The following is a 16,223-nucleotide window of genomic DNA, read 5'->3' on the forward strand; positions in this document are numbered from 1 at the left end:
GATGGGATAGCTTTTCCACTACCTCTTGAATAAGTGACCATTCTGTCCCCAGTACCAAACCCTGATGGCTCAGTTTGTCTGCCACAAAGTTCTTCTTGCCTGGGAGATATCTGGCTGAGGGACCTACTGAATGGAAGACCAGTCTCTGGTGAAATTGTGGTCAATTTGTGAAGACAGGACACAAGCCTCGTTTACTGACATAAGCTACCACTGTAATGTTGTTGGACATGAGGACCACAGAGTGCCCTGTCACCCTTTCTTTAAATTCCTAAGTTTTAGGAAGGGTGCCTTCAGCTCCAGGATGTTGATATGAAGCTCTTTATCTCTTAGATCTCACATTCTTGATATTAGGAGATCTTCCAAGTGTGCTCCCCAACTAAGCATCATAGAAAAGTAGGTTTTCTGGAGGGGGAAAGTGAAGGAGCACTCCTATGGTCAGGTTCTTGTCATCTAGCCACCATGCTAAGTCTTGCCTTACCTCTTTTGATAGAAGAACCAGAAGCATGGGGGAATCCCTCAAAAGGGACCAAAATTCCTTCAGCCCCCATTGAAGAGAGCGAGGATGAAGATGACCGTGAAGAGCCTGCTTTCCAGTGATGATAAGTAACCTAGGATGACCTGCCACTGACGAGCTGGATGCTTCTGTTTGAACAGGATGGACTGGTGTATACTCTTGAACTTGTCTATTCGTTGATCTGATGGAAACACCTTCGCTGCTATCATGTCTATGATCATGCCCAGGTAAAGAATCCTTTGACTGGGCAAAAGATTCTACTAATCCAGATTTATCACGATGCCTAAGCCTTGACAAAATTGGAGTATATGATCTCTGTCTTGGATTAGCTTTACCCAAGAACCTGCAAGGACTAGTAAGTTATCAAGGTATCTCAAGATGCATATCCTATGAGAATGAGCCCAAGTTGCATCATAAAAATAACTTACATTTTTTAAGCTAATTTATTTGCCTGAATTTCATTGATCTATTATACTTTTGAAGCTTTTTGGACACACAATCTTTGCAAGAGAATTATAGTAATTTCATTATCATAAAAGTGAAAAAATTATTGGATGAGCTGCATTGGTTGGAGGTTAGAAGGTTTAAGTCCCAACTTTACTACAGTATATCCTTTATGACATTATTCCTTGCTACTGACCTTAAGGATACTATGTATTTCCAGATATGAAAGTGGGTGTCCTCTACAGGGTGGAACAATAATCACACCCTCTCCCTGCCCTTCCAAGAATGTCCTATAAAAGTTGTCAAAATTTCTTTTTGGCAGCAATGGGGATTTTGTTTATGAAAGATATTGTACATTAGAACATTAGAACATATAAATTTAGTAGCTATGAGGACACTCATAAGTAGAGGTATAATAATATTATGAACTAAATACATACAGGAGATGCATAGAAAAAGTAACAAGAATTATTTATTGCAAGCAGTAACATATTAAAATTTACAGAGGGATACAACAAGGCACGGGGTCAAAATTACCAAGGCACAAAGGGGCAAAGCTGTCAAAACTATCTTGAACATACAGTGGTACCTCGAGATACGAAATTAATCTGTTCCGAGGCGGCTTTCGTATCATGAGCTTTTCGTATCTTGAACCACATTTTACATGTAAAATGGCTAATCCGTTCGAAGCCCTACAAAAACACCCCAGTAAATTTTATAATAAAGCTAAATTGACCAATAAACAATGAAATACTACAACAATTTGGACCATTCAATACCTAACTTGATACATACTAGTACTAATATGTATGTACCTGTAAATAAAGTGTATTAGTGTACATGGTATACAAAAAATACTGTACGTACATACGTACATATGTAGTAAAATAGGGAACCTTACCTTTCGAGTGAGGCTATCTCCGAAAGTGGCGACAGAGGAGGAGGACAAACGGCAGAAAACTTCTTATAGTACGTACACTTAACTTTACAAAACACATTAAAAAATGTCAGGAAACATAAACTAAACTTTACGAAACACATTAACAAAACTGTAACACTTAACTTTACACAAAACTTAAAATTATTATTTCTGGGCTCAGCTCGTGTCGCTTGCGCGAAATATCCTTTAATCTATTATTTCTAGGGTAAATGTACTAACACATACCAGAGAATAAATAAAATAAAGAAAAAAGAAAAAGGTCAGTATGACTGACTCGCTCACCCTCTAGGAGGGTGTCGGTATGAACACTAGGCGAGTGAGACCACTACCACGAGCCAAATGCCAATAGAAACTCTCCCACTACAAAACCCTCCAAGAGGGGAGCCGTCCCACAGAGGGAGCAGCTCGTACTACTACTACACCAATCCCATGCTTGCGACTGCTGCGCCTCTAGTGGCCATCCTTTTCAGTTAGCACTCACGAGCACAAGTGCTATTTTCTCTCTGTGTATTTTGTGCCATTTCTTCGGATTTTTCGATAATGGAGCGTGCAGCTATTGCAGCAGCTAAGTTAAGTACTCAGTATTTACGGTTAGCGAGTTTTTTCCGTCCCCGAGACGGTATTTGCCGTTTTTTTAGGCTTATAGGATACGTTCTCGGGGGCTGGAAGCATGGCATCATGGTCCTGCCGCATGTTGGGTTCGTTCTTGGTCTCCCGTACCTAGAACATCCCTTATTATTTTACGCTCTATTTTGATTATCCGCATTACGTCTACTCAAGTTGTTATACATGTATGTATTTCAACCTTATGTAGGCTTTTTCTATCCAGACCCTAGTCCAGGTTCTTAGTATCGGCCCCTGACTAGCTTTGAGTGGTAGACTTGCCTTCGGGCTAGTCGCACACTCCTGGATTTTTTCTCCTGCTATTTTACCTTCTTTCTTTCATTTTTATTATATATTATATTTTTATGTTTTGTTATTGTTAGGTTAGTTGGCGTCTGGCTTAGCCTAGGTCCTGGCTCGTAGAGCCTAGTCTACCGTTGATCAGTTCGGTCGCTTCCTCATAGCTTCTCTCTGATCAGTTGGTTTTCGCCCTATGGGCCTATATGCTACCGCTTTTTCAGTTCTGGTTGCTTCCCGATAGCTTCTCTCTGATCAGTTGGTTGGCCTAGGCTTGGTTACCGTATCTTAGTTTACCGCCTCGTGGTCACTACGTGATCACGAGTCAGCCAGGCGCCTACCAGTCCCCTTCCCCTCTCCCGCTCTCCCATAGAGTCGGGCGGGGGTGGGTCGGTCTGTCCTTGCTCGCCCAGCATGCCCGAGCCTGCCTCCCCCTTCCCCTCCACCGGAGGGGCCTGGGAGTCCGACAGTCCCTGACTGGTTCCGACCTCTCCGCTTCTCGGCTCGGCCGGGTGGTACGTTGTGGGGGGCTCTGGCCTTCCCCCCTCCGTTACTTCCTTGTCGCTCCGGGTTAGCGCGAGTCTGTATGTCATCTCGCCCTTCCCTCCTTACTAGAGCTCCTCCCTATCGGAGTCCTGGTATCCAGCGGAAGGGTATAGTCCACCATAGTTGGACCGGAGCATACAATAGGTCTTTACTAACCGTACCGTATTGCTGAGTTACTACACTCCGCTTCACTGGACCTAGTCCGGTTACTTGCATGTAGGTTTAAGTTATCTTTAAGTTTATCTTAAGTTTCTTAAACCATCCCCACCCCTCCCTTAGTATTTACCGGATCTCTCCGGGATTATAGCCTATTCAGGCAATGCAGGGAGGGGTTATGCCCAAATTTTTTCCGAGCTCCGCCACGTAACGGAGTTCTTTTGTCCTTAGTCTGTAAGTGTTACCCCTTTAAGATACTCATGTGTCTTCCCACTTACAGGCCACCAACTGTGAGCATCCGGGATGAGTTCGCTACACTTCAGGACCCCGTGGACACGAAGTTGCCGGTCCCATGCTCCATGTGCGACTCCGCACGGGGACATCCAGGTCTGGTACCATGAGACGTGTACCATATGTTACGATCTGGTGAGCCAGCTTTTGGAAGGCGTAAGTATTCCATCTCCGCTGCCGCTCCGCTTCTTTTAGTTCTTAAGTTTTCATCATTACTTTAACTTAAGGCATCTAGTTTAAGTTATATCCTAAGTTTTAGTTTTAAGTGGTTCTTAAATCTAAAATATATCCTCTCTTACAGGCTCCGGCAGTAAGAGATACGGCATTGGCTACCCTGCGGGCCTGGGTCGGAGGTTTTGGCAAGAACGCCGCCAAGGGTCAGCCCTACATACTGGAGAAGCGTTTAGCTTTGTTAATCTTCCCCGGAGGCAAGGCGACTGGGTACGTCGACCCGGTAGAGGCGGACCCCTCTATTGCCTTTATCCAACAACAGCTGGCGGCCTCCTTGACTGAACAAGACCAGGATATCTCCACGGATGTCGCAACCCTGGATATAAATGTTGAACCTATGGAGGTATAGACGACCTGTTGGTCGAGGTAAGTAATGCAGGTACCCAAGGGTCCCCCTTGGGAGTGACTGTTTCTTCTACCCCTGCAACTTCACCATCCTTCCCAGGCTTTACCGGTGATGAGTTATATACTCCTCCAGAGGCTTCGGTTAGGCCTAAGATCAAGTCTAAGCATATGACCTTGACTAAGACGTCATCGTCCTCGAAGAAGACGTCCTCGTCTTCTTCTTCGCGTAAGTCTCCGGCTCATAATCCCGGCCCAGACAGGTCTAAAGGGTCTAGCTCCGGCTCAAAGTCCTCAAAGAGTAAGCCTAAGGAGAAATCCCGCACCCCGGCAGTATCACCAGTTCCACTACCTTTGGTGCCTATTCAGAGTCTCCCCTCCACCTCCGCAGCAGCTCCGGCTCTGGACACCAATGCTGGCCTGTTGCAACAGGTGGGCGACTTGGTAGGCTCCCTTAAGACGAGTATGGAACATATGATATCTCGCCTGTCGGATAGGATAACTTCTCAGGATACTATTATAGCCGGCCTAAGAGAAGCCCCTCTTGCCTCTCCCTCAACCTCTAACACTAGTGGATCTCAGCTTCCCCCGTATGACTCGCTGCCCGCTTTCTCCATGAACAATCCTTGGAGAGTAGCGTCATATGCTCCCTTCCAAGATGGTCTCATCTCCGTACCGGAGTTTGGAACTCGAAGAATAGAGGACTTCGAGTTCTACCCGGAAGGCCTACAGCCTCCCTTCATAGGCTACGCTAGGCTCACGCCTTCGGCTATGGTTAGAGATGACAGGGTACCAAAGGAGACAGTCCTCTATTCTCGGGACCAGGCCCAACGAGAATGGCTTAGATGTCTAGACGACATGGACTGTTCGAATACCAAGATCCAACCATTCAAAAGTCCCTTTACCATTTTCACGATGGACGAAGGTACCCCGCTCCCTTTCCTTACCAAGATAGCGAGGTCGACCATCTCAGCAGCTCAGAAAGGGGAACCCATGCCTCAGCTGAAAGAAGCAGACCCCACTTCTCCGTTGCTCCCGTCAATTGGAGAATTATGGGAGGACTTGCCTAACACTTTCACAGCTGGCAAACTCAAACCTGACTGTGCTATGGAGCAGTTTGGTGAAAAGCTGCCAAGGCTCCCTGATAGTCTTATTCAAGCGGAGTTTGACTCGAAAACACGACTAGCCAGGTCAATCAACCTGATGGCTATGTCTGAGGTAGCAACCATGGCTTATGGTTCAGAACCAATTTTTAAGCTTATGACCAAAGCCCTGACTCAACGGTGCAGTCAGACATGTTCGAGTTTGCCACTGCTAGAACAAATTGCAGAAAGCATGTATTGCTAGAGGCAACCATTCGGCATGAACCGAATAGGTTACTTTCTTCTAACATCTGGGGCGCAGATCTCTTCCCAGAGGCTATGGTAAAGGAAGTACAAGCAGAGGCTACGAGGTTGAACCAAAGCCTTAAGGACCGTTGGGGTCTTACGGCTAGGAGAAGGCAAGACTTGACACCAAAAGGTAAGGGACAAAGGAAGCCTAGACGTTTCCAACCTTACCAAAAGAAGCAGCCGCGCTTCCCTCAACAAGTTCCTACAGTGCCGTTAGTGCAGACAGCTCAGCCCTCCACGTCTAAAGGGCAATCACAGCCTATTTATGTGATATCCCCTCAGCCTCAACCCTCCACCTCATACGCCATCTCTCCAGCTTACAATCCAGCCTTCGAGAGTCAAGCTTCTCAGAAGTATGACCGCTCGAACAAGGGAGGCAGAGGTAAGCGGTCCTTTCGTGGGAGAGGATCGGGAGGCCCCTTCAATAGGGGAAAGCACTTCAGAGGAGGTCGAGGGGGTTACCAGAACCAATGAGGAACTTCAGGTAGGAGGGAGGCTGTTTCACTTTCGCCACCGGTGGAACTTCAGCCAGTGGGCTCAGAGCATAGTGTCAAAAGGGCTGGGTTGGAGCTGGTTGACGAACCCACCTCCAGCCAGACCTTTCCGTCAACTTCCTTCCAAGGAATTGACAGAGTACGCAGAGGACCTCCTTCAGAAAGGAGCTATAGTCAAAGTCAAGAGATTAAAATTTCAAGGTCGCTTGTTCAGCGTCCCAAAGAAAGGCTCAAACAAAAGAAGGGTAATCTTAGACTTGTCCCGCTTAAACTTAGCCATCCGCTGCGACAAGTTCAAGATGCTCACGATCTCACAGGTGCGGACCTTACTTCCCCGTGGGGCTGTCACCACCTCTATCGATCTTACAGACGCCTACTATCATATCCCTATTGCAAGACACTTCCGTCCGTTTCTGGGATTCAAGATAGGAGACCAGACGTTCTCCTTCAAGGTAGTCCCGTTCGGGCTCAACGTGGCACCCAGGGTGTTCACGAAGCTAGCGGAAGTAGTAGTGCAACAGCTCAGAGCTCAAGGGATTATGGTAGTAGCGTATCTCGACGATTGGTTGATCTGGGCCCCATCAGTCGAAGAATGCAACAAGGCCACACTGAAAGTGATCCAATCCTAGAATATCTAGGATTCAGATAAACAGATCCAAGTCCAGACTCACCCCAGAGTCAAACTTTCAGTGGCTAGGCATTCAATGGAATCTATCCTCACACACTCTGTCGATTCCATCCACCAAAAGGAAAGAAATAGCGAAGTCAGTCAAGCAATTTCTAAGTCACAAACTAGCATACGAGGAGAGCTCAGGAAAGAATCCTCGGCTCTCTCCAGTTTGCTTCAGTAACGAACATCTTTAATGAAAGCCAAACTGAAAGATCTAACTAGGATCTGGCGCTCTCGAGCAAATGTCAGGTCCAGGGACAAGCTATCCTCAGTACCTCTGATTCTAAAGAACCGGCTTCGGCCTCCGTGGGCAAAAGTCAAGAATCGGTCCAGTGTCAGTCCCTCTTCCAGTTCCCTCCACCAGGGATTACCATCCACACAGCCGCGTCCTTAAGCGGCTGGGGAGGGTACTCCCAGGTCAAAAAGGTGCAAGGAATTTGGTCACCCCAGTTCCGTCAGTTCCATATAAACGTACTGGAGGCAATGGCAGTCTTCTTGACTCTGAAAAGATTACGCCCACCAAGGTACTCCCACATAAAGCTAGTCTTGGACAGCGCAGTGGTAGTACATTGCATAAACAGAGGAGGCTCCAAGTCACGTCATCTCAAATCACGTCATGATAGCCATCTTCTCCCTGGCAGACAAATTCAGTTGGCATCTTTCCTCCACCCACATAGCTGGAGTAAGAAACGTCATAGCAGACGCCCTATCCCGATCAGTACCCCTAGAGTCGGAATGGTCTCTAGACGAGAGTTCGTTCCAATGGATCCTTCAAAGAGTCCCAGGGCTACAGGTGGATCTCTTCGCATCACAAGCGAACCACAAACTACCGTGTTATGTAGCCCCCAACCTGGACCCTCTGGCTTACGCCACGGACGCCCTGGCTCTGGACTGGAACAACTGGGAGAAGATTTACGTCTTCCCTCCAGTGAATCTCCTTATGAAGGTCTTAGACAAACTCAGGACATTCAGGGGTCAAGTGGCTCTAGTAGCCCCAGACTGGCCGAAGAGCAATTGGTACCCCTGATCCTGGAACTGGGTCTTCGTCCCCTTCGGATCCCCAGTCCCAAGCTCTCCCAGTCAGTACAAACGAAGACTGTGTTCGCTTCCTCAGGATTCTCAAAACCCTAACTTTATGGATTTCATGAAGTTTGCGGCAAAAAGAGATGCGAATATTGACCCTCAGAATATTCTTTTCTGGAATCCGGATAAAAGGGATTCAACTTTGAGGCAGTATGATGCTGGCGTCAAAAAGTTAGCAATCTTCCTGAGAGAGTCAGATATCAGAATCATGACAGTTTAATTCTGCTATATCCTTTTTCAGATCTTTATTTGAAAAGGGTTTAGCAGCTAGCACGATTACGTCAAACAAGTCAGCATTGAAAAAGATATTTCAATTTGGATTTAACATAGACTTGACAGATACCTATTTCTCGTCTATTCCTAAAGCATGTGCTAGACTTAGGCCCTCTGTCAGGCCTACGTCAGTTTCATGGTTCTTAAACGATGTTCTAAAACTGGCTTCCGAAACCGATAATGACACATGCTCGTTTATGATGCTCCTAAGAAAAACTCTGTTTTTATTAAGCCTAGCTTCAGGAGCAAGAATTTCAGAACTGTCGGCTTTATCCAGAGATCCGGATCATATTCAATTCCTTCCCACGGGGGAAGTGCTACTTTCTCCGGAACGTAGCTTTTTAGCAAAGAATGAAGATCCTTTGATGAGGTGGGAACCTTGGAAGGTACTACCCCTTCCACAAGATGTTTCCCTTTGTCCGGTTTCAACCTTACGAGCCTTTCTATCCAGGACCTCCTCTTCCTCATCGGGGCCCCTCTTTAGGGGGGGAAAAAGGTGGTACTTTATCCACTAAAGGCATCAGGCAACAAATCCTGTACTTTATCAAACAAGCCAATCCTGACTCCTTTCCAAAAGCACATGATGTCAGGGCAGTAGCCACCTCAATTAATTACTTCCAACATATGAATTTTGCTGATTTAAAGAAGTATACCGGATGGAAATCGCCGACAGTGTTCAAACGTCACTACCTTAAGTCCTTGGAAGCTCTGAAATTCCCACCCAGCAGTAGCAGCGGGTAAAACTAGTTTCCCCTGACTCTAGCTAGATTATAGTAGAAGATTCAGTCCTCCTTTCTACCTGCCTCACCCAACAGTTCGTCTATTCCTGCCTTGTTCATTAACATTTACCTTGTGTCTTAGCTGCTTTATGATTGTATAAGTGCCCCTTTTGTCTGGTTAGGGACACTCACATCTGATTACCTACTGAATCTCATAGATGTTATCCCCTTATTTTTTATGCTAGGGGATACATCATAATGCAATGGTTACGGGTTTTGTATATTAAGTCATATACATTCCTAAGATATTTTATTTTATCATTGATCAAATATTTATGTAAATTTATACTAATTGCTATTTCTATTTTTGATACATGTTGTTACACAGATTTATTGTGATAGGTAATCATTGTACCTATTTGTATATATGTAAATTACCTTATATTATTAACATAATTAGATTTAAGGGTAATTTAAGCATAATTCTGATTTTGCTTTACTGTGTACTTGTATCTTTTTAGCAATTATATTCATTCTTTTATTTTGTATCTTTCATTTGAGACCTATTTTGTTTTATTTATATTTTATTTTACTTTGTTTACAATCTTGTGCTGTTTCTCTGGTACGATTTCGCGCAAGCGACACGAGCTGAGCCCAGAAAAAGGATTTTGACGTAAGGAAAAATCTATTTCTGGGGCGATTGGCTCGTGTCGCCAGCGAAATACCCCCCCTACCCATCCCTTCGCTCAAGATTGTCTGCTAACTTCAGGATGGCCACTAGAGGCGCAGCAGTCGCAAGCATGGGATGGTGTAGTAGTAGTACGAGCTGCTCCCTCTGTGGGACGGCTCCCCTCTTGGAGGGTTTTGTAGTGGAGATTTCTATTGGCATTTGGCTCGTGGTAGTGGTCTCACTCGCCTAGTGTTCATACCGACACCCTCCTAGAGGGTGAGCGAGTCAGTCATACTGACCTTTTTCTTTATTTTATTTATTCTCTGGTAGGTGTTAGTACATTTACCCTAGAAATAATAGATTAAAGGATTTTTCGCCGGGGGCCCGAGCCAATCGCCCAGAAATAGATTTTTCCTTACGTCAAAATCCTTTTTTTTTTTTTTTTTACAAAATTTCAATTTCTTCTCCACTTTCAACTTTCTGTTTTTTCATAGTATCAATTGGATCTTCCTTTTTGCTTACTCCTGCTAGTACTAAAAGCCTCTTTAATAAATAACTATCCAAGGAAGATTGCTTCTGCCTGCTTTTCAAAATGCTCCTGAAACGACTCAGGCAAACGTCATCGAACTACACAAGCATACGACCTGTGTAAGCCTTTTTGGGGTGTCTCTTTTCTGCAAATGATTGCACCTTATGAAAAGCAGCTAGAGCATCCTTAATTTCTGCCGTTGTCATAGGGTCATCCTCCTCCTCCTCGCCGCTGCTAGAGAACTCTTCTTGAACGACGTTATGTTGCATGGCCTCCAACTCCTTCAGGTCATCCGTCGTAAGCTCCTCTTGGTGCTCCTCAAGAAGGCATCAGGCCAGTTTCCTCCACGAAGAATTCAGGGTTCGTCTCGAAACCTCCTGCCAAGCTTGATTGATGAGTCGGATGCACATCACAACATCGAAACGCTCTTTCCAAAATTCATGCAAGGTGAGGTTTGAGGTATCAGTGATGTCGAAACATCTCTTGAAAAGATGTTTCGTATACAGCTTCTTAAAGTTCGATATCACTTGCTGGTCCATGGGCTGGAGGAGAGGGGTGGTGTTAGGCGGAAGATAAAGAACCTTGATAAACGAATACTACACTAGGATATCCTCAAGGCCAGGAGGGTGAGCAGGGGCATTGTCCAACAACAGCAGACATTTCAGAGGGAGGCGCTTCTCTTCCAAGAATTTCTTCACTGTCGGGCCCAAACATAGATTTACCCACTCCGTGAACAAAAGTCTCGTTACCCATGCTTTCGCATTAGCCCTCCACATCACTGGAAGCTTCGCCTTTAGCACTTTGTGGACCTTGAAGGCTCGAGGAGTCTCCAAATGATAGACAAGTAGGGGCTTCACCTTGCAATCCCCACTGGCGTTCGAACAAGTGCGAGCGTAAGCCTGTCTTTCATAGGCTTATGCCCGGGTAGCTTCTTCTCTTCCTGCGTGATGTACGTCCGATGAGGCATTTTTTTCCAAAAAAGGCCAGTCTCATCACAGTTGAAGACTTGCTGAGAACTGTAGCCTTAATAAAGGCTTCAGCCGCTTTTGTGTCCGAGCTGGCCGCCTCCCCATGCCACACCACCGAATGGATGCCAGTCCGTTAACAGAATTTTTTGAACCACCCATGAGAAGCCTTGAACTCTGGGTTGGGCATCGATGTCCCTTCTCCTCCGTCGTCTTCGGCCTGGGCAATCAAATCGCTGAAAATAGTGCTGGCCTTGTGGGAGATTGCCGTCTGGTTTATCGTATCGCCAGTGATTTCTTTGTCTTTTACCCAGAAAAGAAGCAGCCTCTCCATCTCATCGTGCACGTGGCTCCTCTTGTTAGACAAAATAGTCACGCCCTTGGAAGGTGTAGCTGCTTTGATGGCATCCTCCTGCTTAAGGATGGTGCCTATTGTCGATGGATTTCGGCTGTATTCCTTGGCGAACACACACTATCGCATGCCAGCTTCATACTTTTTTATTATTTCCATTTTTGTCTCCAAAGAAAGCATCCTCTTCTTTCCTACTTCAGCTTTCTTGGGACCCATGACTACGTGTATACTGTATGTAATTAAGTTATGTAACATATACGTATGAAGTAAAGTTCTCACACAACACGATAAAGTAGTACTACAACGAAATCACTAACGAATTTACGTTAGTAAACGAAATTGTATGGAACGAACGAATTCCGCGTGCTTACGATACTGATGATGCCGCCAAGTGGCCGAAAAAGCATGCTGCTACATACGATGCATGATGGGATCATGGGAGAGATGCTGACCAATAGGAGAGCAGGATCTTATGGAGGTGGCTAGCATCAGGAACCAATGGGAGAGTGGGAGGATGGTGGCGAGTCTACTAAGTTGACGGCGCTCAAGTTTTAAAATTGTCATCGGTGGTCCTGGCGAATCTCGGTAATTTACAGCAACAACCTTTCGTATCTTGAACAATTTTCATATGTAGAGCAAAACAAAAAAATCTTCGTATTTGCTTTCGTATCTCGAGTTTTTCGTAAGTTGAGCTTTTTGTATGTCGAGGTACCACTGTATTCAGGCCTGGTGCCAGGACCAAGTTGTGGGCCAATGACTCACAAGCTCATTAACACAACATGTACTCATAACATTTTTGTCAGCTTCCTTCATGCAGATAGCACAGTGAAACCAAAGACGGTGAACAATTGCCATAAATGATGAAAAATTGGTACATATTGTTCTTCCATCATAGTGTTCACTTTGTCTTGCAGCTAATAACAGACATCATACATATCAACTTCCTACCTGTGGTCATACCCTATTGATCTTTTAAATCCATTGTTATAAAATATACTTTAATGTTTAACAGATTGAGAGGATGCTAAGGAAGTAACCTGATAATTGTGAATGTCAAAGGAGATACTATACTAATTTAAAAGAATTCATAAATACATAAGATGGCTTTCACTGAAAGAGCAAAAGTTTAGGATAGAAAGTAGATCATGATGACTAGCTTATTCTGATGAGAATACTGTAATAACAGTAGTGTACATATTAGTATTTTACTTTTTCACAGGTTGAGATATTTATGCCAGTTGTAATCCGACCTAATCTTGTAAGGTTTAATTGGTCTCTTCCACAAGAAGAAGAAAATGGTGTTCTTTCTGAATTTACCATTAAGTACGGAATTAAGGTGAGTCTGAACATGAAAAATAAGTAAGTATCAAATACATAATAAATTAGTTGCCTAATTTTTATAAAACTATTACTTCAAGAAACCTTTACAGAGATACATATAGGATCTCCAGTGTTAATTTTATTTAATAAAAAATATTTTAACATATATTTCATTTTAAAAGAATATGGAATTATTTTAGATAACTATTGTTTGGACTGAAGTAAGTTTTACTATTTATACGAGTTTCCTAAAAATTATAACGTATTTGCATGACCTATACCCTACTTCACAGAATTCATCTGTAATGAATGAAGAAAAATTTACCCCTGAAGAGTTTAGTGGCACAATCAGAGGTCTTATTCCGGGGGAAACTTACACCTTCCAAATTGAAGCTAGAAATAAGAAGGGCCCGGGAAGAATCAAGACTTATGAACTGACAATGCCCATTTGGGGTGAGTATTATGTATAAATGTATAATCTCTAGAAAAAAAATCCAATTCAGGGATTACAATTAGACATTCCCATTGAAAATAATATTGTTTTGTGGAAGACAGATCCATGTTAGGGTAGGCTCCACTTTGGAGGGGTGCCGATCGTAAGAGATCGTAAAAATATTTGCCAAAAATACACTAATCAAAACAGGCTAATGAATTTATCAGGCATTATTTGCACTATAATAACGCATATTCTCTTTGAGTTTTATCATCCTACAGGGAAAATAAATGATTTTATGAAAAAAAATGTGAAATTCAGGGCCCCTTGTATTGAAGGTTATTTGATGATCGGTGAGAAACTACAGTCTTGAATAGAAATTCGGTCTGACAGAATGTTTGTATATCCCCTGGGAGCATGCACATAAAGTATTATCAAAATAGAACAGTAAGTAAGCACGTAATAACAAAAAAAAGAGCAACAACTTCAGGTAAGTTCAGCGAAAGCCCCGCCGAAAAATAAGGCTATAGCTAGGAAGAAATATTCATAAAAAATTCAAACCTCGATTTAGGGACAAAACCTTCGGAGATATTGTAGTTATTATGTCACTTGATAGCCTAAAACATCTAAAAATTATATTATGTTAGGGACAATCAAAGAAAACCCCCCCCCCCCCCCCCCCCCCCCCCCCCTTCCCGAAAAAACCAAACCAGAGAAAAAAGCGATTTTTTCTGAGGACAAGAAACTTGAAAAATTTGTTTAGACACCCCTAAAATGGTTCTCTGAGATGAAACTACTCGTTAAGAAAGGAAACAAAACGTAGAAAAGACATCGACCAATTTAGAGGGATACTATACTATGTTTTTTTATATTTGCGATTTCCATATTTATCGGCTGCGCTTTCGCTTCAGTTGTTGCTCTCTTTTTTGTTGTTGTTACGTGCTTATTTACTGTTATATTTTGATAATGATTTATGTGCATGCTCCCAGGGGATATACAAACATTCTGTCAGACCGAATTTCTATTCAAGACTGTAGTTTCTCACCGATCACCAAATGACCTTCAGTACATTTTTTTTCTTAAAATCATTTTTTTCTTAAAATCATTTATTTTCCCTGTAGGATGATAAAACTCACAGAGAATATGCGTTATTATAGTGCTAATAATGCCTGATAAATTCATTAGCCTGTCTTGATTAGTGTATTTTTGGCAAATATTTTTACGATCGGCACCCCTCCAAAGTGGAGCCTACCCTTTAATTAAGCATTTTGAATTGGTGTTTATCATTTGCCTGTAATTTTAATATATACCAGATTTTTTATAGCATAGCTGCTGTTTGTCCTCAAAGGAGTTACTATTATGGTACTAGAAGGGATCCATAAGATAGACCAACCAATTTCAAAGAATTCTCTTCTAGTTGGTTCTGGCCAATATAGTGCTCATTGACACTGACAGAGTATAGGATTCAAGACAAGAGGGTTCTTTTTCTTGTCTACAGTGACTGCCTAGGTTTGTGTTGTCTTAACCTGCAGACTTGGTGACCACACAGCATATGTCATCCACTATCATGACAGCAGTTGGCTCTGTGTCTGACCGAATATCCATTATTCTTTTGGTCTTTGTTATATAAGGACCCAGCTAGAATGGGGGCGTATAAGTGCTCCAAGATCTTATCTGTTCGTCATAGAATAACAAAACTATGAAACAAGCTAAGTTCATGGGTTTATTCTTAGTGAAAATTTTTATTTTTAAGTTTTTTAACTGATAACGTATTTCGCTGAATCTGTGAGCCAGTGTCTCCTACAGGGTGAGAATTATGAGAATTGTTTGTTTTGTGTATGAAATAAGCTAGCCTCCGTCTTTGCAAGCTGGCAAACAATATAATTATATTGAAGTAATACTTTTAAACAATGTTGTTCATAATGACCTTTGGTACTATATGACCTATCTTAGTATTTAGGGATCCTAATGGGATCCATCTGGGTTACTTAGTAGATATGCAAAGCTACATACTTCCTTTAATATTAAGCCTAAACAGCCATATAGCTCTGTAAAATTGTAGAATAGTTTTTTGTGATAAACCAACTTTTGACTGTGTTCTACTTCCAAACCTTGATGTTGAGTAAAACCAATTGGTTAATTACAATAGGCAGTCCCCAGTTATTGGTCGATTTGGTTAATGGCAACCTGGTTTTATGGCACTAAACAAGCGCCATAAAACCTGTAGCCAAAACATTTATGTGGACCCTATGGGGCACACAACATGATTTTGTAGTGTCTCATAAAGGTTAGAATGGAGACATGGGCGTATTCCAACATGTTACTCCTGGGAAAGTTGCGCGCCTAAAGGATCCGTCCAACAACAACAAAAGAGGGGACAACAGCAGCAAGAGCATCCCTTTCAAAGTGGGCAAAGACGCTCATATGAATGGCAGGGTGGGAAAGAGAAAAGAGGGGTATGAGGAGGTACACAAAGGCCTTGGGATTGGAATTAGAAATGAAGATGGGGATTATACATTGGAGAGGGTTCAGAGTTTTGAATTGATATTATGAACATATGGTTTCAGAAGTTGGCTTAGTATTTGTTAACATATGAAAGTGAAGTCTAAAGAACAAATAGTAGATTACATCCTGGTTAGAGAAGCCAACAAAAGCAATTTGACAAACTGCAAAGTGATCTTGGGAGAAGCATGTATTGAACAACATAGGTTGGTGGTGTTGGATTTGAAAATGAGAGGGAGGAAACCCACAAAGAGAAAGAGGAGATCTAGAATTAAGATTTGGGAACTTAAGGGAGAAAAGGGGAGCAATTTAGTTAGACTGTGAGAGAGAGATGGCTGGAAAGGGGGAATGTAGAAGTTGGACAGGGTAACAGAGTTGAAAATATCTGGGCAGGCATGAGAGAAATATGTGTGGGAGTGTCGAGAGAAAAGTGGTGGTGGAATGGAGAAATGCAAGAA

The 16,223-nt window shown here is 43.1% G+C and overlaps 1 protein-coding gene across 1 annotated transcript in view; it reads left to right on the top strand.

The window, feature by feature from the left end:
* Positions 1 to 16,223, top strand: part of LOC135205644 (tyrosine-protein phosphatase 10D-like) — a 247,217-nt gene that overhangs the window by 177,780 nt on the left and 53,214 nt on the right. The window contains 2 exon segments of the mRNA XM_064236462.1: positions 12,730 to 12,846; positions 13,124 to 13,283. Of these exon segments, the coding sequence (XP_064092532.1) occupies positions 12,730 to 12,846; positions 13,124 to 13,283 (277 nt within the window).

Source organism: Macrobrachium nipponense, chromosome 24 (assembly GCF_015104395.2).
Source record: "Macrobrachium nipponense isolate FS-2020 chromosome 24, ASM1510439v2, whole genome shotgun sequence".
Classification (NCBI taxonomy): Eukaryota; Metazoa; Arthropoda; class Malacostraca; order Decapoda; family Palaemonidae; genus Macrobrachium; species Macrobrachium nipponense.